We start from the raw sequence: 27,097 nt of genomic DNA on the forward strand, positions 1-27,097 counted from the left end.
GGCAAACACATCAATCCTAAGAAAAGCAGTACTGCATATCATTTAGAACAAAGGCCTTATTTTTCATTGTTCCTAAGTAGGAATCTTAGAAATGAATACATTTTTGTATAAGGAAGATCTCAGACAATAATCCTCTGTGAACAGCTGGAGTTTACTAGAAACCTCTAAAAATACAGCAATTTTGAACTAGTTCTATGCAGCTACTGGATGCATGGTGTCTATCATCAAGACAACTAGTGACAAAAGGTAGTTGTTCGAATCTCAGAATATGTTTGAGCTGCCTGCCTTCAGGTATGAAGCATATAAGGACATTTCTGTGGATTTTATGTAGATCCATAGTACAACTCGTAGATATGCAGTGAGGGGGTTCAAGCCATTAAGGATACTCAAAGGCCAAAGATATACAAATTTAAGCTTACAAACACAATAAGAACTGTTTAAGTACACAGTTCCCTGATCCTGCAAAGATTTATACATGTGATTAACTCTTACCGAGTAGTCCCATGGAAGCCAAAGGGGCTACTCACAGTATGTAACGTACTTGTGAAAGTCTTTGAAGAATCAGGGCCTCAGACCTGTACAAATGCTCCTGCTTCCTGATCAATGGGGTGCATAGAAATGGAAACATTTTGCAACAAAAATCCCTTCAGGATCACAGTTACTCTACCAAGGTATCCATCAGCAAAAACTTACAAGATTCCTTCTTTATTGCGACTGAGTTCTGCCACTTTTACTCACGCTGACTAGTACTGTGCCTCACTCTTAGTAGTCCCACTGAGAAAGGGTGCAAGAATCTGGCCCTTGATTTGTTCACACTTGCACAGCACTTTGAACATATGAAGTACACAGTCTATTTGGAGTATACACCAGTATTCTACAGTATCTTTCATAACAATTGGTGAGATTCTGTGCTGGGCCTTTAAGAGGCCCAGCCCAGAATTCACAACCCAGCAGAAGATGGGGCCAAGATGGCATTAAGCCACCTCTGTGCCCTCCCAAGTCTGTAGCAGAACCGAGTATAACTCAGACAACCCTGGAGCTCCAGCTAACTTATGGCAGCCTGTCGCCAGCTGATTAGGGACAGCATCATTGCTGAGAAACTCCCTAGCATTACCTCTGACATAACATTCCCACTCAAGCCCTGTCCCTAGTATGCCTTTTATGACCAGGTTTATAAATGGAACCTTGATGACAACCTGATGTTGTCCTCTTTAATTCTTGCACCTGGAGAATTCTCTTATCTGGAGCTGGGGGGTTTAGACTCCTTTTCTGCCTCATCCAGCCTCTTTACCTTGTGCACAAGGGCTGGAGAGGAGGCTGCAAATTTCACGCACTAAGCTTTCAATAGCATTACTATAGTGCTTGGACCATTGTAGTAGAACATTGTGGTTTATTTATAAGATCTCTCTACCCTTGCATTATTGTTATTTGTATTGCAGTCATGTCTAGGGGGCCCAGTAAGCGATTGGAAGCCCATTGTGCTAGACACTGATCACAGAAAGACTGTCCCAGCTACAAAGAACTCTCAATTTCTTATCCAACAAAAGACAACAGCCAGATGTAACAAAGAGATGGGAGAGCACCAGGTAACAGTAAGAGGACTATGGTTAGTGTAGTAAGCAGTGATCACAGCAAACCACCAGCCTACCTACAGTCTAGTGTTTTGTGGAAAATCACAGCAGAGGTGAGTTTTAAGGAGTGATTTGAAGGAAGACACAATAAGAGGCTTTCACACATAAGGGCAGCTTTGTCATCTTGTTATCCTGGTTTCCATCAGTCCTCCTCACTACTGCAGCAGCAGTTATTACCAAACACTTGGATCCATCAGGTATTACAAGCAGGATGGCTGCAGACACAGTGTAACCTTTACAATTTAATCGGATCATTTGTTTCCCCAAGAGACTTAAGGATTAGTCAGCATGACAGTGAAGTTTTCCTTTTAAGTCTGGTGGAAGACTGTGCTGTTCTTTCCAATCTGCTCTCCCAAGCTGCAGAAGGCTGGAGGTTAAGCGATCGCATTACAAAAAAGAAAGAAAAAAACGGGGGGCGCTGTGACAGAAATATTTTCTTTAAAAACTTTCTGCCAACACTATCTGAGAAGAAGGTGAGTGGCCCAACTCTTGTATCCCCTAAACTAGCGACATGACTGTCATTAAGAGATATGACCGCTGGCTCAACATACTAAATGTCGGTGACTTGATCCTCCTACTTTCAAAACTGTGAGTCTGTATCCTAGTGGGGTCAGGTTAAGATTGAATTACAGCACAAGCAGCTAGTTTCTGGGTCTGAATGTGCCAGACAGGGAGGACTGTTGCTCCTCAGAGGAAGAGAACATTTAAAAAAAAAAAAAAAAAAAAGAGGATCTCTTTTAGACAGAGTGTGGCTGCCAACACTGAAAGCGGGAGGGAGTAACTTGATGCATCACTGCTATGGATTTCTCTCCTCTAACAAGGTAAAAAATAGCTTTTTTAACACACTCCCATTTGAAACCATCTCCCTCCTTTAACAATGATCTGGAAATGCTGTGTTTCAAGAATTTCCCTGTGTTAGAGTTATACACAATGTTCAGATAATACACGGAGTGCACGCTCTTTAGCTTCCCAAGTCTTTACCACACTAAGAACATTTCACGTTTTATTCATGTATTATTTTGAAGTATTAACCATCTGGCCCCGTGGCCGCGTTGTAGAGCCCAGTGTGTCTGGAGAAAAGGGGGGTTGATTCCTACTCCGCTGCCTTACTCACCAGCTTCTCAGGGGGTAAAGTACTACAGAGAGTACTCATAGCCCAATAAAAAATAGCTCAAATCTATCCTCTCCAGCTTGCTAGATGGAATCACTGGAAGACTGCAAGGACTTCTAGCCAGATAAGGGGGTGGCAACAGGCACATATCCTCTGTGCACCCAGGAGCTCTAGGAGGAAGCCCGTCTCACAGTGCTGTCTATGGGGTGGTGGGTCCTGCCCTATGCCACACTCACTGACAGGGACGACCTTAGGGAGGGGCAGGAATGGTCACATGCCCCTCCCCAGATGCCTGGGGGGGGGAACATTCCAGAGGGGGGTGGGGAGTTACAGCTGTGCTCAGGTATGTGCCTCAGGTCAGGAGGAGAGTGCCTTGCCTGAGCTCTGCGGCTGCTTGCCCTGCCCTGGTGAGCTTCTTTCTTGCATCGAGGGGGCAAAATGGGAGGGCTCAGGGGAGGGAAGAAGGGAGGGAGCAGATAGGTAGGTGGGGCTGCTGGCGACACTGAGAATGATCGTGGGGGATCATGGGAGGATGGGGGGGCAGCATAGGCCAGGACTCTGCGGGGAGTGGCAGCAGCAAGGAAACAGCCATGCGGCCTGGATGGATGGGCAACTGGTATTTTTTAAAGACTGAAACAAAGGGAAGCACCGAGTACCTCTCTGGCTTGTAGGAAAAGAGTGGGGTATTGTCTGTGTATGTAGTGGTGGCAGCCCAGGGGTGAATGCTCGCTCACTCACTCCATTGCCCTCCCAGAATCCCAGTCAGAATTAAAACGCCCTGGATTTCCTCCATCACATGATGAATCCCTTAGGATTAATTATGGTAGGACCCCAATTCCCAGGGAATTTTCTGTTCATGACATCCTGCCTGCAGACAAGTGAATTTCACCTTGCTAAAGCCCCTACTATTGGGGTTGACAAGAGCAGCTCAAGGCCATAGGCCAGCTGAGTTCTCTGGGCTGGGGTGTAACTGCTTGAGCTCTCTGGTTGGATGCTCAAGTGGTTTGAACTGGGACTTTCTAACATGCCCAGTGCCCCTTCCTTGTTTCCTTGCCCCTCTTCTGAATGGGCAGGTCTAAACTGGGAAAATAGGTGGTGTTTAAAAACGTGTTTGCTAACATGCTTGAACTATCACATTTTTCAACACAACCTATTTCCGAGTCTAGACAGGGTGGGCCAATGTCATATCCCCACATTCCATTCTTCCCTCAGGTATAGGCTTTAAAGAGGGAAATTGCTCTATTGCAGGGGTTTTCAAACTGGGGGTCGGGACCCCTGAGGGGGTCGCGAGGTTATTACACGGGGGGGCCGCGAGATGTCAGCCTCCACCCCAAACGCTGCTTTGCCTCCAGCATTTATAATGGTGTTAAATATATTTAAAAGTGTTTTTAATTTATAAGGGGGGGTCGTACTCAGAGGCTTGGTATGTGAAAGGGGTCACCAGGACAAAAGTTTGAGAACCACTGCTCTATTGTATAGTAAGCAGGGCTGTGGGTATGTTTTCCAGCAATGTGTCTTTTGGTTTTCATTATTCCCCCTCTCTTGGAGCCTTGAGACAGAAGCAGTTACTGACTCTCGGGTCCTCTGAGAGCCACAAAACCCTCTCCTGGTTTCGCTGGGCCTGTGATTTGTAGCGAATGCAGGAAGAGCTGTACAGCATGCTTAGCTGATGGCCTCTTTTCACGCGATACCCTTAGCAGCACATTCCGAGGTGGCACCTCTTTTCATACGTAAAGTCTTTTGACTGAGGAAGTTTGGACAGGTCAGGTGGTGGGTTTGCATTAGCACTCAGGTTTCTGTAAGTCTACAGCGTGTGCCCTATTCCCAGGGTAGCATTGTGGTAGTCTTGCTAGGTAACAAGAGAGCCACTTCCAGCTCACATTGGAAATACAGAAAGTAGCACTGATGGCAACGGTTTCACTGCAAAGAGTTTCCAGAGAAAGGATAAGGACAAAGTGTCATTAGCTGCTCTCTCCCACAGATGCAAAGTACACAACAGGTATGCAGCGATCCTGAGCGTCACCTTACTGTACCCATCCCTGCATGGCTAAATGTTACATGGATCCATACTTCAATATTATTTCTATTACAATACGTGGATACCTAATAGGGGTTTATAAAGTTACAAGCTGTGAAAATACTGTATACACAGAGTGGGGTATTAGAAGGTATGCTGTATTGTATACATTGGTGGGTTGGAAGGTATGGCATACCGTGTAGAGTGGGGTATTGGAAAGTATGCTATACTGTGTTGCAGAGATGGGCAAACTACGGCCACATCCGGCCCGCGGGACCCGGGGGGGGGGGGGGGGGGGGGGGGAAAGGGGGCTGTTAGGGGCAGGGGGTCCCGGGAGGGGGCATTCAGGGGACAAGGAGCAGGGGGGTTGGATGGGTCAGGGGTTCTGAGGAGGGGCAGTTTGGACCCTTAGGATTCAAGCTCTTGACACTAGAACAGGTCTGACATGCTGTGGGGCGGCTGAGAGGGATACTTCAGACTACCAGCTCTTTGGGGCAGGGACAGTCTTTTTGTTGTGTGTTTGTGTAGCAAAATGGGGTCCTAGTCAATGACTGGAGCTCATGGGAGCTACCACATTACAAGTAACAACGATACTAAGTACATTCTTACAAGAAATAACACTCTTTGCCAGGGGTTGGTTGGTTCGTTTGGTTTGTTTTAAAACAAACCCAGTACTAGTCCACTCATGGAAGCGAGATTCTTGACAACTGGTGGCTGTTCTTAAGTAAATGGATAGACAGAAAGTCTAACCTGAACGCAAAAGGGTTGGGGGCAAGGGAGACCTGTCCTATACTCCTGGGGAGGCTCAGGGTACATCGATGCTGCAAAAAAAAAAAAAAAAAAAAGACCGGGGGCAGTAAGTCTCAGAGCCTGGATCAACTGACTCGGGTTCGCACTATGGAGATAAAAATGTTCTGGCTTGGGCTGGAACCTGGGCTCAGACTCTTCCCCCAAACCGGGTTTCAGAGCCCAGAGTACAGCCTGAGTCAGAACATTTACACTGGTATTTTTGGCCCTATAGCACGAGCCCGAGTCAGTTAACCCAGGCTCCGAGACTCACTGTTGTGGGTCTTCTTTTGCAGTCTAGACATACCCTTAAACTATGCCGGGCCTGATTCTCCTCTTACACTAGTTTTACACAGTTATAACTCCACTGGAGATATTCTTGACTTATACCACCCTGAAAGTAGAATCACGCCTTATGTATTTTTTAAATAGCTGGTACTGGTATCTTACTAAACTTTTAAAAGTATTTGTACATCTGCAGTGTAATTCTCTCATATTCCAGTCTCTTTAATCAGGATTTTAAATAATTTTCTCAAGGCAACACTATTAATCGCTCCCTAGGATACACCTAACACACACTGATATTTGACGTTAAAGTAATAAAATATGTGCTTTGCTGGGATGTTTTGAGGGAGTGATTTTATACCCATTGTTCATTTTTAACAAGATATATTAGATCTCACACAGACTGAAAAAAAATGTTTTGTTTGGGGGTTTTGGGGTCAAAAACTGCAGCATTTTCATTTGTCAGTGAAAACAAATTTCAGTAGACTACAACTAGAAATAGGTAACGCAATCCTACTTATGTTCCAAAAATGGAGCACAAGATCAATTAACTGATGGTTGTAGCAACATACTGTATCTGAGAATTACAGCGCTCACAGGAACAATTGTGTTCAGGAATGTACACTGGAAGTAGGAGATAGGTTCAAGATGTTTTTGAATAGGCTAAATCACATACAGATGTACATACAGCATATCCAGTCAATATGATTTAAGGCAGAAACATGCACAGGAAAAATAGAAGAAAAACAAATCATGCAGTTGTAATTAACATACCTGGCAGTGACACCTGTTGCTTTCCATGATAAGAAATCTGGAAGATCAAAGAAGTAGCCTGCCTTTTCCCAGCAAGACTCTCTCAAGTTCTGAAAAAATTTAAAAAGAGATAGACGTGAATTGCAATCATGGTCTGCCTTTATTTTTAAAAACAAATTCTAAGTCAGCTGCCAGTTACCTAAAAAAAAAACCAATATTTTTTCCTATTGTAAAACTCTGATAATGCTGTTCTTCAACCTGTGACTACTCCACTGACTTTAAAATGATTTTCTGGCTACAGTACTGGGTCTTTCCACTTGCTGGAGGGTGCTAATGAAAATGCAGTTTTCCCAAATTTGGGTTTACAGAGGCATCCTTTTCAAAATGACAGTGTGAAGCCTTCACCTGCTAAAATTAACTGCAATTTCCACTTTGGAGCTCCACTATATCAGTCTCCTTTTAAGTTCAAAATGCAAGAAGAAAATAAAATAAATCAAGTGCAATAACCAAGGCAAGTTCTAGCAGAAGTGTGGTCCCTGCTCACCCAGGACTGTAGCATGGCATTGCCAAATTACTAAAGACCTCTCCACCAGGATCGATAGTCTACAGAGAGCCCCAAACTGTAGTCTGTGGAGCACTAGTGGACCACAGATCACTTGCTGGTGATCTGCAGAGAGGCTGCTGTTCTCTGTGTTACCAGCTTCTAAATTTAAGAAGATGACTTCTAAAATTAACAAAATATTTTCTCAATATTACTTTTCCATGTAAGCAATCGTACTTGCCATCAAGATGTCAAACGATAAAGAATGGGAGAGGATGTGGTCTGGACAATTGTGAGTGGGAAGGGATTTTCCCAAGAGTTGTTCTCTATTAAGATGTGGTATATTACTATGAAAAAAGTGCAAGAATCACTGGCCTACAATACATAATGGCCCTGACAAGCGGCCACTTATCAATCTATCAAATTCTAAGTAACACAGTAACAAAACCATTACCAGGTTTCAGAGTAGCAGCCGTGTTAGTCTGTATCTGCAAAAAGAAAAGGAGTACTTGTGGCACCTTAGAGATCAACAAATTTAATTTGAGCATAAGCTTTCGTGAGCTACATCCGATGAAGTGAGCTGTAGCTCACGAACGCTTATGCTCAAATAAAATTGGTTAGTCTCTAAGGTGCCACAAGTCCTCCTTTTCTTTTTGCAAAACCATTACCATAACTTACTGCTGCCAAACCTAAGTGTTCAAAAATCATGAGTCAGGCCTTCAAAAATCGTGAGTTGGCTTTAAACAACAAAATCCCACAAGTTTTTTTTTAAAAAAATTAAATTGTGGGTCTTTTTGTTTGCTTCTTTCTTTTTGAGCCTTTTTGTCTAAAAACAGGAGGACTTGAAAATTACTTTTTTTTTTAAATGACAGCTGAGATTCTCATGTAATTACATGACTCCAGGAACTGGGACTGTATGTAAAACATTAATTATTAGGAGACTCACAATAAAATCATGAGAGCGGTAGAAAGTGATAATGCTGAAGAAATAGTCATATGCAGGTAGACTTAGAGGCTTAGGGTGCTGCAGGATGGCCAGAGGTGCTTTGACAGAGCTTCATGGAGATGTTTCAATAACCGTACCTTCACTATGCTTAACTTTTAGGAGTCCCATGCACCTTCAAAAATGTAGTAAAGCATAAATACCAATAGTAATAAATATAATTACCATTTTATTATTTGTATTACAGTAGCTTCCAGCTTCCCCAAACAGGATCGGGACCCAACTGTACTAGGCATGTACAAATATAGTAAAAGATAGTCCCTGTTCCAGAGAGCTTATACTCTAAATAAATATAAAAAGTACTTCCAATTTAACTAACTGTGTGTTCAGCACAGTACAGTACTATAAACTTTTGACTCTGTTTGTTATGTGATTGCAAATTTTAAGTCCCAAAAAGTTATTGGGTGGAGTCTGTAAGGCCAATAGTTTAGGAAAATGTCATTTCAGAAACTAAGATGTAGCCAGGTAAACAATGAAAACAAGACCATCATTTTGGTTCTGGATCATCCAAAGAATCCATCTCCATGTTCTCGGAGGTTTCAACTCTTTAGAAGTCACAGAAAGTACTGTACTCCTATTGAGGCCTGAAAACAAAAGCTTCAATCACTGCCTTTACTTATAAAAAGCACTAGTGTTGGATGCCTATTTCAGACCACTTTCCACCCGGACATGTATGGCTGCTAGTCATTAACTGTGCATTTGCCTCCACGGCAATTTGGCCCTTTATATTTTAATTCAAAAGGCTAGTCAGCCTGGCTGTTTTGACAGTATAAACCCTGAGCTACTGGTAAAAGTAGGATTTCTATCTGGTAATCTTGGGTTTATGAAAACAGACACCAGGCTAGGATTAATCATGTAACTCGAACAAACCCAGCTATTCAGCAAAGATAGTCAGTGAACCATGATTTCATTATTTCATGAATCTCCAAAAAGTTACAAGTTAGCAACCCTATGGTATGGTGTTTCATGAGTGTCCAAATGATTCATCCTTTGTCATGCTGATGCTATATCATTACTAGCTAGCACAGACAAAAATCAAATCATGCCCCGATGCATTTTTTAAATGAGTATAAACATCTCCATATTCTCTACACTTGTTGAAATTCACTATTTGATTTTCACTCCCAGTCAAGGAATCCACCACCACATTAAAAGCAGCATGGAAAAGTCCCAAGCACATTCTCAATGCCATATTCATATCCTGCGACTCATCCTCTAAACTCACGTTTAAAGAAAATAAATTCAGTCTCTGTGTTTTCCTGGGGCCTCTCTAAAGTCTCCTCCACTCATTTTACCTTTCTTCATGCCAAAACCATAAACTACAGTTAATCCTCTTTCTGAGACTGTCACCGAGGAGCCTATAGACACCATTCCTGAAACAGCTTGCGGGGACACATTTGAACAATATGAAGTTAGCTCCTCCCTCGAGTGTTTACCTTGCCGCCTCTGAAGCATTCTTAACACTCTGTGGGAAGCAGAGTGAGAGAGAGATTGGGAAAACAGATCAAACCTAGCTCTTTGGTACAGCAATAGCGCACTGCCGCTGTGTCTACACACCAGCTTCCATCTTTGAAACAAGAGTCCCATGTCTCTTTCTTTAAAAAACAGTTTTTCAAATGGAAAATGATGGACTGATATCCATGGCAATAAAGACTAGAGTCTACTATTTATCCACAGAACAAATGCAGTAGTCAAAGCTTCCTCACACTGCCTTGCCAGCGTGCTTCAGCCTTGACTTGGAGGGTTTGCTTGTCAAGGTGTGTGGATAGTTCTGAATTGAGTTAATTTGTCCCTGGTGAATGTTTGCTTTTTAATGCTGACGAGTATGTTATGTTTAAGTATCAAGTGAACATCAGGGGACCTAGAGCTCTTGCACAGGGGCATCGTTTTTACTATTACTTAAGCATAAAATCAATAAAATAGGCTACCAAATACTGGATGGCACTGACTCTGAGCCATTACCAATATGGCTAGCATTTGAAACAGTGATCTAATGGTGAAAGGCTTTGTATCTCGTATCCCATTACCACCCACCTGTGTCATTAGAACTCCAATGGCCCCGGGACTGATTAGAGGTGGGCCAGAAGCAAAAATCCCAGGTTCAAACCAGGATATCGATCTAAATTCCTTGGCAGCCCACCATCTCTCAAAGTGGGCTGTATCAAAGGCCCAATAACGCTTCCTCAGCTCTCATCCCCTAATGCCCCTACTCTACTTGTGCTACACTGATGACATCTTCATCATATGGACCCATGGAAAAGAAGCCCTTGAGGAATTCCACCATGATTTCAACAATTTTCATCCCACCATCAACCTCAGCCTGGACCAGTCCACACAAGAGATCCACTTCTTGGACACTACAGTGCAAATAAACGATGGTCACATAAACATCACCCTATACCAGAAACCTACTGACCGCTATTCCTACCTATATGCCTCCAGCTTTCATCCAGACCCCACCACACGATCCATTGTCTACAGCCAAGCTCTACGATACAACTGCATTTGCTCCAACCCCTCAGACAGAGACAAACACCGACAAGATCTCTATCAAGCATTCTTACAACTGCAATACCCACCTACGGAAGTGAAGAAACAGATTGACAGAGCCAGAAGAGTACCCAGAAGTCACTTACTACAGGACAGGCCCAACAAAGAAAATAACAGAACTCCACTAGCCGTCACCTTCAGCCCCCAACTAAAATCTCTCCAATGCATCATCAAGGATCTACAACCTATCCTGAAGAAGGACGACCCATCACTCTCACAGATCTTGAGAGACAGGCCAGTCCTCGCTTACAGACAGCCCCCAAACCTGAAGCAAATACTCACCAGCAACCACACACCACACAACAGAACCACTAACCCAGGAACCTATCCTTGCAACAAAGCCCAATGCCAACTGTGTCCACATATCTATTCAGGGGACACCATCACAGGGCCTAATCACATCAGCCACACTATCAGAGGTTCGTTCACCTGCACATTTACCAATGTGATATATGCCATCATGTGCCAGCAATGCCCCTCTGCCATGTATATTGGTCAAACTCTCTCTACGTAAAAGAATAAATGGACACAAATCAGAAGTCAAGAATTATAACATTCAAAAACCAGTCGGAGAACACTTCAATCTCTCTGGTCACGCGATTACACACCTAAAAGTTGCAATTCTTCAACAAAAAACTTCAAAAACAGACTCCAATGAAAGACTGCTGAATTGGAATTCATTTGCAAACTGGATACTATTAACTTAGGCTTGAATAAAGACTGGGAGTGGATGGGTCATTACACAGAGTAAAACTATTTCCCCATGTTTATTCCCCCCTCCACCCTCCACTGTTCCTCAGACATTCTTGCCCACCTTGATTATCACCACAAAAGGTTCTCCCCACCCCCCGCTCTCCTGCTGGTAATAGCTCACCTTAAGTGATCACTCTCTTTACAGTGCGTACGGTAACACCCATTGTTTCCTGTTCTCTATGTATATAAATCTCCCCACTGTATTTTCCACTGAATGCATCCGATGAAGTGAGCTGTAGCTCACGAAAGCTTATGCTCAAATAAATTTGTTCGTCTAAGGTGCCACAAGTCCTCCTTTTCTTTTTGCGGATACAGACTAACAAGGCTGCTACTCTGAAAGGTTTGAATGGTTCACTGCTGTGTGTTCCCTTCTCCATTTAGCTAGTTATTGCAAGCCAAGGGTGAACAGAGGGAATAATAGGTCAAAAAGGAAGAACTGAACAGTAACATATAGTGAGCTCCTTGGGCAATCAGCCAGAAAAAGTAAAAGAAGAATGATTCAACCATCAGCCTTTGGTCATTAATTGCAAAGGAATTATACCCTGGCAGTTTGCTCTATGAGGTGATTCTTGTTAAAGGGAAGATCTTCTTTGCCTGTATTCCCCATACAATAAATGAGGTGTGAAAGAGACAACTTAGACTAGATGCGTTTCATTTGGACATAATTACAAAAGAAACACCTCCTCCCAATCCACCCCTGCTCTGAACCAGAATGTGCTACAGCACCACTGATTAAATGGGGTGAATATTTTTTAGAAATAATCGAAATGAAATGTTATTAATCTAACGAAAAACATAACAACCGTCCTTTTGGTTTTTGGCACAATCCACAGCAAAATATTCCATCCAGAAATTAATGAATATGGAATTTTCTTCTGCTACCTCTGAAAAGAATAAATGCATAACACAAAAATTCTGGAGCCGGCCAAACACTGCAAACAAGTTTCACTCCAACTTTTACATTAATTTGTTTTGTTCACTTCCACAAACATTTATTCTGTTGAGTTTTGCTGACATAAATATTTGCAGCAAGCGAAATTCAAAGTTGCAAACATAAGTATTCATAGAAACCAAATTTTAAATTTGCATGCATGCATATCCATCCCAGAAGAACTTGTGCACTCATCCAATCAGGGAACAGAAACAATACCATGCAATTTAGCTGACGAAGCACAACTAACCGACACAGCTTGAATAGTGAAACCTCACAGAGTAGTAAAAAAGAAAAAGAAGTACCTGTTGCACCTTAGAGACTAACCAATTTATTTGAGCATAAGCTTTCGTGAGCTACAGCTCACTTCATAGGATGCATTCAGTGGAAAGTATAAAAGATCTTTTTATACACACAAAGCATGAAAAAATGGGTGTTTACCACTATAAAAGGTTTTCTCTCCCCCCACCCCACTCTTCTGTTGGTAATAGTTTATCTAAAGAGATCACTCTCCTTACAATGTGTATGATAATCAAGGTGGGTCATTTCCAGCACAAATCCAGGGTTTAACAAGAACATCTGGCGGGGGAGGGGGCTAGGAAAAAACAAGGGGAAATAGGTTACCTTGCATAATGACTTAGCCACTCCCAGTCTCTATTCAAGCCTAAGTTAATTGTATCCAATTTGCAAATGAATTCCAATTCAACAGTCCCTCACTGTAGTCTGGTTTTGAAGTTTTTCTGTTGTAATATCGCAACTTTCATGTCTGTAATCGCGTGACCAGAGAGATTGAAGTGTTCTCTGACTGGTTTATGAATATTATAATTCTTGACATCTGATTTGTGTCCATTTATTCTTTTACGTAGAGACTGTCCAGTTTGACCAATGTACATGGCAGAGGGGCATTGCTGGCACATGATGGCATACATCACATTGGTGGATGTGCAGGTGAACGAGCCTCTGATAGTGTGGCTTATGTTATTAGGCCCTGTGATGGTGTCCCCTGAATAGCTATGTGAGCACAGTTGGCAACGGACTTTGTTGCAAGGATAGGTTCCTGGGTTAGTGGTTCTGTTGTGTGGTATGTGGTTGCTGGTGAGTATTTACTTCAGGTTGGGGGGCTGTCTGTAGGCAAGGACTGGCCTGTCTCCCAAGATTTGTGAGAGTGTTGGATCATCCTTCAGGATAGGTTGTAGATCATTAGTAATGCGTTGGAGGGGTTTTAGTTGGGGGCTGAAGGTGACTGCTAGTGGCGTTCTGTTATTTTCTTTGTTAGGCCTGTCCTGTAGTAGGTGACTTCTGGGAACTCTTCTGGCTCTATCAATCTGTTTCTTCACTTCTGCAGGTGGGTATTGCATCAATATAGCGCAAGTAGAGTAGGGGCGTTAGGGGACGAGAGCTGAGGTAGCATTGTTCTAAGTCAGCCATAAAAATGTTGCCATACTATGGGGCCATGCGGGTACCCATAGCAGTGCCGCTGATTTGAAGGTATACATTGTCCCCAAATGTAAAACAGTTATGGGTAAGGACAAGGTCACAAAGTTCAGCCACCAGGTTAGCTGTGACATTATCGGGGATAGTGTTCTTGACAGTTTGTAGTCCATCTTTGTGTGGAATGTTGGTGTAGAGGGCTTCTACATCCATAGTGGCCAGGATGGTGTTTTCAGGAAGATCACCGATGGAGTGTAGTTTCCTCAGGAAGTCAGTGGTGTCTCAAAGGTAGCTGGGAGTGCTGGTAGCATAGGGCCTGAGGAGGGAGTCTACATAGCCAGACAATCCTACTGTCAGGGTGCCAATGCCTGAGATGATGGGGCACCCAGGATTTCCAGGTTTATGGATCTTGGGTAGTAGATAGAATATCCCAGGTTGGGGTTCCAGGGGTGTGTCTGTGCGGATTTGATCTTGTGCTTTTTCAGGGAGTTTCTTGAGCAAATTCTGTAGTTTCTTTTGGTAACTCTCAGTGGGATCAGAGGGTAATGGCTTGTAGAAAGTGGTGTTGGAGAGGTGCCGAGCAGCCTCTTGTTCATATTCCGACCTATTCATGCTGACAACAGCACCTCCTTTGTCAGCCTTTTTGATTATGATGTCAGAGTTGTTTCTGAGGCTGTGGATGGCATTGTGTTCTGTACGGCTGAGGTTATGGGGCAAGTGATGCTGCTTTTCCACAATTTTAGCCCGTGTACGTTGGCGGAAGCACTCTATGTAGAAGTCCAATCTGCTGTCTCGACCTTCAGGAGGAGTCCACCTAGAATCCTTCTTTTTGTAGTGTTGGTAGGGAGGTCTCTGTGGATTAGTATGTTGTTCAGAGGTGTGTTGGAAATATTCCTTGAGTCGGAGACGTCAAAAATAGGATTCTAGGTCACCACAGAACTGTATCATGTTCGTGGGGGTGGAGGGGCAGAAGGAGAGGTTGTTTGTGACCACTGCAGAGTTAAATAATGCAAGAACATTTGTCAAATACTTTTGAATAACGAGTAAATCTGAGGAAAGAGTCTGTTTTCAGACTGTCTGTAAGAAGAAGAAGAGGCTGATTTTAACCTTTAATGTGAATTAGGAATATAATCCAGGAATATTTATAGTACTTCCAATGAGATTTACATTTAGCGTTATCTCACTGACCTAATCAGAAGTTGTTTTGTCTTGTTTATCCATCATCTAAAAAAGCATTCTTGTATATTTCTGAAAGAAAATTACTCCTCTTTCTTCCCATTACTGTCTCATCCCTAATGCTCACAGCAAGCAAATTTCAAAGTCAAATGTGCAATTATTTATGGAAACCACATTTTAAAAATCACATGGCAACCCTAGAGATTGAACTCTTGTTTACAACAGAACAGGTGCTGCATAGGCAAGAGACAAGTGAAGTGCCCCACAATCCCCTACAAATTTGTTTACACCATGTTCTACCAAGGCCACTCTATGGGTTTGGAGTAGTTCAGTCTGATTGCCCATTCATTCCGTGGCCAGGCAGCTGAGACTCAAACAAAGGTTTCATTTCATCCCTTATGTGGTCTTGGTTTTGTGACATGGACACCTGCTTGCTGGGAACTTGGTCAAGACCCCCCACAAATAATTCCACACAGACTACCAGCCATCAGATGGTGAAGTCATTCAGTTGCTACTAAAATAGACTGCATTTGAACCTGCGATCTAGAAGTGAGAGGTCCTATACTGCATTACCAGACTCACCCAGAGCCTCAGTGATTCAACTTCTTGTTAATTCTTTTTCTTGTTTCCCCCTTTTTCTTTGTTCCAAGTGAAAGCATGGACTACAGTAGGAGGGAGAGCATGGGCTATGAAGATCTCTGAATATGAAAATGGAAGTTTGAGAGGAAAACAAAACCCACAAAATAAAAGAAAGCAAAAGAAGAGAGAGTAAAAAGGAGATGAACCAATTACGATTTGGAAGGAAGAATACAAGATAACCCTAGAAACAGCAACCCTAAACGTAATAGGAAACCAGCAAGAAGTAAGGATCATCAACTACTTCCCAAACTATGAAGTCATCTCATTCCTCTGGGTGAATGAGGTCATCTTCCACTTCTCCTCTTCTGAGTCAGAGACTGGATGTAGAAAAGTTCCATTAGATCATCTTATCCCACCCCCCACCACCAACCAATGCAGGATAAATTTACTAAGGTATATTCTTGAGTGGTGCTTTTTCTTGTTTAGTTTTAAATTACTCAAGGGATGGGACTTCCGCCCCTTCCTTTGGGAGATATCATAACCACCTGAAAGCTAGTAATATTCAAAATTACTTGCTTTGAACTCTTCCTATCCAGGGACGTTATTTTTTTTTAATTCTACAATTAGGAGGGTGCAGGCCAAGCAACAATAAAGAAGTTTGCCACAGATTCCTCTGGAGTCTGCAGACAGGATCTGCTTGTATGGTTTCCTAAGGTAGCAGATGGTCAGATTAACATAACAGAAAGGAAAAGGTGAATAATTTGGATTCTTTTTATAATATACACAAGGAATCTGCAGTTCATATGCAGTAAGAAGATGATGGCCCACAACATCAAGCTTTTAATCCAACTCTACTCAAACAGTATCTCATGTAAACCAATCTCCTAATTTATCATCTAAACAAAATAACTATGCTGACAATTGTGTCCAACTAATTATTCTTTCTGGTACTGGCAAATATTTCTCGCCCAGTGGTAGAGCAAAAGCTTTGGAATGCAGAGTGTCATGTGTTATATCAGAGCTGAATTAGCATCTCCACATGGAACTAGGGAAAAATCAATCTTGAATGTCAATCAATTCAGCGAATCTTTGTAGTTCTTCCAATACTTCATATTTTTGAGCAGCGGATATACAGTACCTTTCTCTATATCTTCTTAGAGCTTCCTTTTATACTGCCATAATATACAAGATGTACTTTGCCATTGAGTTTATGCTCCTCTGATTCATTCTTGAGCCAAAGGAGGTCTGACAGAATTGTAAATGGCATAAGAGGTCTGATAAAATGGAAAAATAGTATAGGAGGACAGAATACTATACTGGCTTTAGAGCCCTAATCCTAAACAGACAACTCTTTGGGAAATACATACTATTATAAAGACATCACCTCTTGCACTGCTAAGTACCAGTGCTTTTGCAGCCTCAGAAAATGTTCCAGTTAAAGCCAAGATTGGTATGTTGCCCAGAGGATGGTGGTATAGCATTCCAGTACACTACCAAACATCACAGACTTGTACAGGCATGGAAGATGTACATGCTAGGACCAGTGAGTTAGTGTTTTGCTACAGGAATCAGTATTTAGGGCACAGACATTAACAAATGTAACAAAAGAAATGTTGATCTGAACCCGTGATATAACAAAGCAGCCTTCCAAGGTATTCATTGTCTTAGTGCTCTTGAGAGAAAACTTTTGATATATTAACCTTCTTTTTGGAGTTAAAGGATGAATACAAAATAATTTCACTGATTCACCGCACCTTTTAAATACTCTTGCTGTCCTGGATACGAATGGGACAGCCTGCATCTCAACCACAGAAAAGTTTGCTTTCCTTTGATGTGTTCGGTATTCCCATTCCCAAGCATTCAAAAATCATGAGTCAGGCTCACACAATCATGAGAATGGTTATAAAAATCATGAGGTTTGGTTTTTGTTGGTTTTTTTTATTATTATTTTTTGTTTTTAAAGAAAAATAACTTTTGGCTTCTTTTATTCGTCTTCAGAAGCTGGAGTGTTTAGGTGTCAGGATTTCAAGATTTTACTCCACAACCATAACGGCTAGAAACTTACTTTATTTTTAAAAATGAAAGATGACATTCTCATGAATCACAAATTCAGGATTTGGCACTTTATGAAAAGCAATAACTATTGGGAGAGTTGGCAACGCTGTTAATGTTCCTAAATACTATCTTAATAGCATGTGAGGGGTGGGGTGGGGCCCATGGGACAACATTAATAGAAAAAACAGAATATATGCCATTGCAGTATTTTTCAAAGACAACTATTTATACCTAGGCCAGCCAGAATAGATCATTTCCCTTAATCTCACTTAAACCACAAAATAGAATATGTTTTACTTTTTGATTCTGGAGAGTTGTCCAAGTCTGACCCTATTCCAGGACAAAAAGAAATTAGGGGTGACATGGGAATGCGCTGGCATCAGTAACAGAAAACACAACCAAAATGCAACCTGCAATGGAGCATGAGCTACAGAAATTAGAAGTCGTAAAGAAAATGTTTCCTTATGCTGAAAGTGCAGCCAATGGAAACTTTTCACCAATGACTAACCTTATGGATCGCCAGTATGTGTTCTTTGCAATGCTATGCCAATATTGCAAGAAAATTTCTGCAGTGCAACAAGAGATTTGGTGCAAAGAGTAGCAAATCCTTGTCCCACTCACGTGGATGTGAACTTTGCCATTCACACAATGGGAATAGAGATTTGGTCCCTCTATTAGGCTCATATTATACTTGACCTGTTCCAGGATATAAGGTGTCCCTCGAATGCAGCACCCAAGTAAACGCCAGGCAGATTTGCGGACCCTCTGCTCTGAGGAGCACAGGGACTGCTCCTTCCCATCCTTCTGGGGATGCACAACATGCACCACAAAGGGCAGAGATGGACAAGGAGAAGGAGGCAGGCACATCTCTGCCTCCTTATGCACTTCCCAGTGGCCACCACGTGGGGGAATAATTAGCAGCATCTCATAAAGAGATGTAGCAACATGTGAGCAGCATTTGAATGTCCTGCCATTCAAGTAGGCATTCATTCTGCAGAATCCCCAGGGCTGCATGGCTTCACATGGCCCTTATTATTAGGTGGACTGGATGGAACTTCCCAGCCCTTTGTGAATAATGAACAGAGTTCCACCTTACAAAGATATCCATCTTCTAATACATCAGCTGAAGGAGCCCTGCAGTTGTAAAGAACTTCAGAGATTTGTTCATCTTGCCACCACATGAAGAGAAAGTCCTGTGTTACCGCACTCCAGTGAAGATCATCCACAAGATTTTAGCATCTAATTTTTTCAATAGGGGTCTGACAAAGTCATGTGCTAATTATATTCTGTTCCTTCATTGTTAGTGACTGGGTTGTGCCCCAGATGATGTTACACAGAGACAGCATCATCTGCACTGATGTACAGCACCTTGTTTATCCAGCAAATATTCTGAAGACATACACTTGCTGAGAGAAGACACTGAGGGAGGACAAAGAATGAGCAGCTAAGCACAGGCCATAAACAGCAGACGTTAGCACTGTCACAAGGAAACCCAAAGTGGAGAATAAGCCCAGAGAAGGAACAGCAGCGGCCTGAAGTAGAGATGTTTTTTGGTGCTTGAATCAAGAGGACAGTTGATATATTTTATCATTTTAAAGTAAAAAAAAATCCCTATAAATCCCATTTTACAGAACTAGCCCAAGAACATAGGCTGGACTGCAGGAAAGACTTAGAAAAAAGTAAGTACAGTACTGTGCTTTCATGTTACTCTTGTCTTTATTTATTTATTTCCCTCTTCCCACTCCTATTTTCTCTCTCTCTCTAACAACAACTTAATTCCATTATTTCGAAAGCATCTGAGATAACCAGAGCTGGAGATGGGACACTAAATGGAGTGGGCTGGTCTTCCTTTTCTCTCAGTGCTTGGCTGACTGGTTCTCACTCACATGGTCAGGGTTTGATTGCCATATGTGGGGTTGGGAAGGAATATTCCTCTAGGTCAGATTGGCAGTGACCTTGGAGTTTTTTTGCCTGCCTCTACAGAGTGGGACACGGGTTTCTTGCCAGGATCATCTGGGTATAGCTCACTTAATCAATTCCCTGCCATTGCACGGCCCTCGGGCACTGGTGTGCCTTGGTCCCTCTTGTTCTCCACTAGTGGCACACAATAATTTTGTCTCCTAAGGGCTGTAATACTTTGGTCTACTTCTGGCTGTTGGGTTTAGTGTGCAGGGGGCTGGGTGGTGCTGGTGGCCTGTGATATACAGAAGGTCAGACTAAATAATCTGGTAGTCTCTTCTGGCCTTAAACTCTATGACTGTGACTCACTTCTTTATTCATTCTCTCTAACAACAACTTCATTCTCACCTCTCTGTTATTGATCCTTTCTATGACGTCTCCCCCCACCGCCACCACATTGCTCTTGTCCACAGTAGCTCCTGTCTGGTCCCATTTCACCTGTAGGGCTGCTCCTCCTTGCTGCCCTTCGTAATGGTGCTCCAGGAGGATTCAGGCTTTTGGAGTGGGGAGGGGGAATTTCTCTACTTTTTGGAAGTGACTGTTCCTCTTCCTCAGGGATCTTGGAGGACTCCTCCATGGCAGGGCAGTGCTGAGTGGCTCCTTTCTTCCTGCGGCAATCTTCTACTAACAGCTCCTTTGTTCACCAGCTGCTGGACCAGGGTGCCCATCTCGTCCTCCACCACTCTTCCTGAAGACTCAGATGCCAGCTGCTTCTCTGAGATTCTCACTGCTCCTCCCTCTGGCCTTCTCCTCTGAGGGTCCAGCAGGGTGTGCTGCTTCTCCTTGCAGCTTCCTCAGCCAGCAACTGTTAAATTCAAGGACCCTCCTCTCTGCCCTTTCAGTGAGCTCTGCCAGTCTGCTATTCCCCTGAGCACTTTCTAGCAACAGCCTATTGTGCAGTTGCTGGAGGTACTGTCTGTCTTTTTTAATTGCATGGCGGCTCCATTTGGGTTACATATACCAAGTGTCAGGGTGTATGTAGCAGGGCAGCTGCCCCACTCTAGTAGGCAGGGGTTAAAAGCAGCCCTGGAGAGGGCTGTGGTTGGGAAAAGCAGTGAGAGCAGTTGAGTGAGTAGCTGACCTCAGCTGTGGCCAGCTCAATCAGAGCACAGTTGGCCCTGATAAGAGGGCTGTGGGCCAGGAGCTGAAGGAGTCTCACTCTAGTCCTGGAGTAGGAAGGGCTAGCTGCCTGAGAGCAAGGTAACTGAAGTAGAACAGTACTGGGGAAGGGCAAGAGGAGCTGGGGAGCTCCAGCCTGGTAAAACCCCAGGCTGCAGGCCTCGTGGAAGGCCTACAAAGCTACTGGGGCTACAGAGGTGCAACCTGGGAATAGGCAGAGGCAGCTGGACCTAACCCCTTGCCAATGATGAGTGGTCATTACAGACTGCAGTTTGCCCCAGTGAGCGGGGGCTAGATGATGACTGGCAGTAGCCACTGACGCAAGATGGGCTTAGAGGGTTGGGGGTTCTCCTGGGGAGGGGAGACCCAGAGTGTGAGGGTATTTCTGGGGCAGAACCCAGAGGTAAAGGGGCACTGGGGTCCAGGAAGGACATGGGGCCTGAGGCAGGCAAGACACAGGTCAGCAGAGGGCACTCTGGAGCTGGAGTTGAGCTAGGTCCAAAGACGACCAACAGGAGGCACCGCACCAGTCAGTCGTCACTTTGCTGCAGTGTAGCACACACAGCTAAACACCTAGTATGTGCCTGGAGGGGAGGAGTATCCATAGTCCGATAGAGACAGATCATGGGTCCCTGCCAGGATTGGTAGAAATCTTAAAGTGCTGAGAAATGGCTACACAACAGGGGAACAGACAGTCAAGATAATTTTAAGGCAATCAACGCAGCTACTTAACAGGCCTATGCCTGAAGCTGCTCTTGAGGCAGAACCATTTACCGGAGCAAGTGGTAACTTGTAAGGAAAGATTATTTCAGACTTCATGGAAGAAAAATAAGCAGCAATGGGGATTTAAAGAAGAAAAATAAACTACTTACAGCTGCAAGATACTTTAAAGAAATCTTGTTAGTAGTGTATTTGGTGCCAGTTAGTACTCATGAAAGTTGGATACTAAAGGCACTGATCACAGCCATGCACACAAAGGGGGGCAGACTCTGTGTAAACTTCCTCACACAGTTCTGCCAATACATCTCACTCCTACAGTGCCACACCCAGAACAATCCCTTCTGGTCCTCTTCTTAGCAAGGCTTAGGACCATCTTTTTAAAAAGAGACTCTAATTTTGTGCTCATAAAGTTCCCGGCTAGGCTACTGACCTTCTGTGTGTCCTGTGTGAATTTCTTACAGCACAGTTGTACTCTGAAAAGTGTTGCTAAAAAAATGCACGCTGGGGATTCCAAGGCAGGCTGGCCCTCATACGATATTTTCTGAGTTAGGAAGAAAACAAATGCTTTTTCCTAACTGCTAGTCTTGCAGACTCACCCTAGGATCTGAAAGCCAAGCTTTGTTCTTTTTGGCTTGTGCATCAGTCCCAGTAAAAAACAAAAGCAAAACAAACAAAAAAAACCCTGCAATCAGAACTTAATTCTGTTCATGATGCATAAGCTCCATTAGAATCTAACTCTGCCATACCTGTGTCCGTTCTGCAGTGCTAACTGAAGTAAAAAAAATAAACCCTTATCTTTAATCAGAAAAGTCGATATGACTTTGAAACATGCAGAGAGAAGGTTAAGTCAAGTCCAATAGAGTCAGAAAACTACCTGTAAAATCTGCATTTTACTTTCTTTGTGCCACACTTTACTCATCTATAAAATATTAATTCTTACCTCACTCTGAAGAATATTGTGAGGCTCAATTGATGTTTGTAAAGCACTTGAAGATATTTCAATCAATGGCACCATATACGGTTATGTGCAAATTATTATTATTCTAGTTTAGTGGTTTTGCAAAGTTAGGATATAATTCAATCCAATGCAACAGACCTGCACAAAGGCTGTACCGCACTCTTATAAGGACTACAGTGGGTCTTCAGTGGTGCAGAGGATTGCTACTGGCCCACTGAACAGGGGTGAATTTCACTTTTACTGAGGGCTAGAATGAGCCTTTGTTTTTAGCCCCAAACATGCAGCAGTATGTAGCTGTACCACTGCAAACAGCCCTGTGACAGAATTGTGATTCAGTTACAATTTCTTCCATGCTCCCACATTGTGTGTATGCGTGCACACATATGTGTATGTGTTAATTTGCATCACCCTTTTACTACATGCAAAATAGTCCTCAGCGGCTGGTGTGCTGGGCTGCTTCAAGACTTTCCTAAAGAATAATGCAAATATCAAACTATAAAATGACCAGCTATATGTTACTCATGGCTCAGAAATGGGAAGTATTTAATAGGTGGATATTCATGTTTCACCTCAGCATCCACAAACATTAATTATCTTCTATTAACATTAATCTGTCAGTATCTGCTTCTGCCAGTTAGCTCCCTTGACCTTCCCCAGTCTGCACCTTGTTACTATATGATGTTTCATGTTTTTAAAGAGAAGAAACATCAGCTGTTCGAAGCTGACAGAACATAATTTACATTTGGCCTTCATTAAGACTACAGTAAGCATCATTGAGACCAAATGTAAAAAGCCAGATTGGTGAAGGTTATGAAAAATTCAGGTGGGAAGCATTTTTTCTTTTATCTGACAGTTATTATTAAGAAGCCATATGTCAACCTACAACACATAAAATTTAAGCATAAGAGACAGCATTAGAATTCTGCATTATGAATAGAGTGTCTTCCTCCTACAGATGGGCTACTTACTACAGATGGGACTGAACTGGTTAGGGGCTTTTTTGGAGGCCTGAAAGCGTGTTAAGGATTTTGACTGAGTTCTGTACTCGTGACCAAAGCCGTCTTGAATCATTTCACTCCTGAAATGATTTCATTTCACATCCTTGTGGCTAGGCAGTTCCATTTTGAGACAATGCTGATTGCAGATCCCTCTCAGAAATATCACAGACACCACTTGAGAGTAAATACAACCATGGCATCTGGAGTAGGCAGGGTACCCAAGTAATTAAAGCCTCATCTATTTCCAATCCCTATTAATCCGTAAGCCAACTACATACGCCTGTCTTCCTTTTACAAAATGGATAGCCAAAACATCTTACCCCAAAACAGCATAACAGAGCCATATGACAGGTTCTAAACTGAAAATATCGAATTACCTCACACAAACAAAAATTTAGAAGCAGTCCATGAAAAAAGGGAAGCTCTTAAGGTGGGATTTTCAAAAGCACTCGAAGTTTGCCTCCCTCAGTTCCCACCACACTCAATGATGAAACACTCATTGCCTTCAGCAGGAGCAGTGTTCGGCCAACACTGAGTGTTGTTGTTTTTTTTAAATCTCATTCTTAAAATGTTAACAGTGTCAAAGACTTCAACCATCAGCCAGAAATCTGTCACAATCTAAAACATACTCACTTCTTTCATCCACAGCAATTTAGGTGGCTGCATTTCTACAGACATCACTCCCCCAACATAGCTCAAAACACTGTGTTGAGTTCCATTGATTCTGTCCACTTGACTGGCTGCACGATGGTCCATCCACAGAATGATGTTTCTTTTACATTCTCCTTACCAAAAATAAAAACAAAGACAGACAAATATTTTCGTCTTGGTTAAATCCTTCCTTAATATTATACGTTCCCAGGTGCCAAGCCACTTGGCAATATCACTTAAGAGCATAGAATTTGAGTACCGCTCTCTGAAATAATACCAGGTGATATTCATTTAGGATGAATTCTTGGCTCCACTGAAGCCAATTTTCAGACATGCTGAGAAACCACAACCCAAATTGAAGTAAATGGGAGTAACAGGTGCTCAGGACCTCTGGAAAATCAGCCTGTAATAATAGGACCTTTCACCCCAAGAACCAAAATCACATGACAAAGTGTATTATTTTATTTATTTACATATAAAAATATACAAAGATGCCTACATTCCCTAACATTATTAAAATCCCAGCAACACTAAAGTAGTCATTTCACAAGAACTCATGTTTAGAATTCAAAATGACCCTGACAAATTAGAGAATTGGTCAGAAAGCAACAAGATAAAATTCAATAAAGACACAAGTGCAAAGTACTTCACTTAGGAAGGGAAACTCAAACGCATAACTACAAAATGGTGAATAGCAGGCAGGTATTCGTATTGCTGAAAAGGATCTGGGAGGTATAGTGGATCACAAATGAAATATGAGTCAACAACATGATGCAGCCGCGAAAAAGGCTAATCGCATTCTGGGTTTTATTAGTAGGAGTGTCATATGTGAGCCACGGGGGATAACTGTCCCACTGTACTCTGCACAGGTCAGTCGTCAGATGGAGTACTCGGTCTCATTCTGGATGCCACATGTTAGGAAAGTTGTGGACAAATCAGAGAGAGTCCAGAAAAGAGAAAAAACATGATAAAAGGTTTAGAAAACCTGACCTATGAGGAAAGGTTACAAAAACTGAGCATGTTAGTCTTGAGAAAAGAAAAGCTGATAGTAGTCTTCAAATCTGTCGAGAGAGGTTATAAAGAGGACTGTGATAATTGTTCTCCATATCCATTGAAGGTAGGACAAGTAGTACTGAGCTTAATCTGCAGCATGGGAGATTTAGGTTAGATGTTAAGAAAATCTTTCTAACTATAAGGATAGTTAAGGATTGCAATAGGCTTCCAACTGAGATTGCAGAATCCCAGTCGTTAGAGATTTATAAGAACAGGTTAGACAAACACTTGTCAGGGATGGTTCAAGTATACTCTTTCCTGCCTCAGTGCTGGGGGCTGGGCTAGATGACCTCTCAAGATCCCTTCCAGCCCTACATTTCTATGATTCTATAACTCAGCTAGACACTGACAAAGACTCTTTCCCAATGCTTCATTATTGGGAGAAGGCTACTCAAAAAAAATATGAGAGATAATTTGCTGAAATGCATTCACTTTGGAGATGGATAGTAACACCTGTGGCAAGACTACAAACACTTTAGAACAAGAAGTGAAGAATACCTTATCTAAATCAACCTACTGAGGGCACGTTAGATGAGCAAAAGGTAATAATCCAACACTCCCAGCTTCTATCAGTTGCTGATACCATTATATGTTCAGGTGCGTGGCCACTGATCTGTACTTGATCCCCAAAGTGCAGTCTAAGGAGAGCCACAAATGTGATGCACATTAATATTCCTGACATAAATTCAAATGAACGTTAAAACTGTGAGACTGGCTGAAAAATGCCCTGGAGCCCCACAGGCAGGTACAAACATTAGAGAATTCCATGAATTATATACTTTTTATTTGAGGACAAAATTCTGTGCAGTCACAAAACCTATTTTGCTTTTGCCCCCCTCCTGGAAACTCAAAGTGAATAACAAGTGGGAATCAAATTTGAGTTAGGGATGGTGTGACGCAGTGGGACTCTTCTTAATGTTTCCTCTGAATAGTGTGGGGGTGCCTCAGTTTCCCCTAGGCAGTTCTTAAGTATCTAGGTGGTGGGGTAAGGGTGTATGATCATTGCAGAGCCCTAGAGGGCCCGTGTGTGCAGGAGTCTGGACACAGAGAATGGCCGACACCCTGTTTCCTGGCAACTGATGGCCTGGGTCCTTCCCTTTTGCGAGGTGAGAGCTAAAGGGTTGGAGAACAAAGGAATCAGGTGACCACCTGGCCCGGGAAAGGAACAAAGCCCAGAGGAGGAGGGGCTGGAGGGAGTTTCAGTTGGGGGCTGGCTGGGACATGGAGTGAAGTGCAGACGGGGTTGTCTGGCTCACTGCCCCCCAGAATGGACCCAGCTGAGGGGTCCCGTTCTCTGCACCTGCAAGCTCTGTTTTAGACCATGTTCCTGTCGTCTAATAAACCTTCTGTTTTACTGGCTGGCTGAGAGTCACGTCTGACTGCGAAGTTGGGATGCAGGACCCTCTGGCTTCCCCAGGAGCCCTGCCTGAGCGGACTCGCTGGGGGGAAGCACACGGAGGGGCAGAGGATGCTGAATGCTCCGAGGTCAGACCCAGGAAGGTGGAAGCTGTGTGTCCTGAAGACAGGCTGCTCACAGAAAGGCGACTACCCCAGAGTCCTGACTGGCTTCATGGGGAGCAGTTCCAGAGCATCGCCCAGGGACTCCGTGACAGATGGCCAAAAAAGAGCTGAGATACAGGCTGGAACAGCCACAAATGATCTGGGACACACGCACAACTAGGCTAAAATTTAGCAGCAGAGATTTTAGGGCAAAGGAGCTATTTTGACAAAGGTAAAAGGGGTGACTAATAGGTCTTAGAGTAGAAAGGGACTATTGTGGCTGTGACTATACTTATTGATTGATGTACACATCAAATCTTAATTAAGAATTCACGAACTACCTTCATTACCCAGATCTGCTTGTGCTGATTCTTCTGAAACAATTTATTCAGAAATGAGTGGAAAATTAAAATTCTAAAAAGGAGGGTGCTGACCGTTAGCTGTGGTGGCATAGGGGCTCAACATACTACTTCGCTAATCTAACAGGCACTTTACTCCTAAAACGTTTGACATTGAATTAGCCAGAAATAGTATCTC

At 42.9% G+C, this 27,097-nt stretch overlaps 1 protein-coding gene and 1 long non-coding RNA gene across 8 annotated transcripts in view; one reads left to right on the plus strand and one right to left on the minus strand.

The window, feature by feature from the left end:
* Positions 1-27,097, minus strand: part of FGGY (FGGY carbohydrate kinase domain containing) — a 191,843-nt gene that overhangs the window by 143,974 nt on the left and 20,772 nt on the right. For 5 of the 6 annotated variants that reach the window (XR_013636198.1, XM_078854117.1, XM_078854116.1 and 2 more), the window contains exons 4-5: positions 23,990-24,141; positions 6,605-6,693 (exon numbers count right to left, since the gene is read on the minus strand). Coding sequence is in view for 5 of the 6 variants with exons in the window: in XM_078854117.1 (XP_078710243.1) it covers positions 6,605-6,693; positions 23,990-24,141 (241 nt within the window). In the remaining variant the exon portion in view is untranslated. The remainder of the gene's footprint in view (positions 1-6,604; positions 6,694-23,989; positions 24,142-27,097) is intronic. The other variant, XM_078854115.1, reaches the window with a different exon arrangement.
* LOC140916227 (uncharacterized) lies at positions 1,928-25,698 on the plus strand. 2 transcript variants are annotated; one of them, XR_012160470.2, is made up of 4 exons: positions 1,928-2,104; positions 15,619-16,000; positions 18,907-19,281; positions 24,005-25,698. It is a non-coding gene; the product is annotated as an uncharacterized LOC140916227 (long non-coding RNA). The 2 variants fall into 2 exon arrangements; XR_013636199.1 differs by lacking the exon at positions 24,005-25,698 and adding an exon at positions 20,209-22,302.

This window comes from Lepidochelys kempii, chromosome 8 (genome assembly GCF_965140285.1).
Source record: "Lepidochelys kempii isolate rLepKem1 chromosome 8, rLepKem1.hap1, whole genome shotgun sequence".
Classification (NCBI taxonomy): Eukaryota; Metazoa; Chordata; order Testudines; family Cheloniidae; genus Lepidochelys; species Lepidochelys kempii.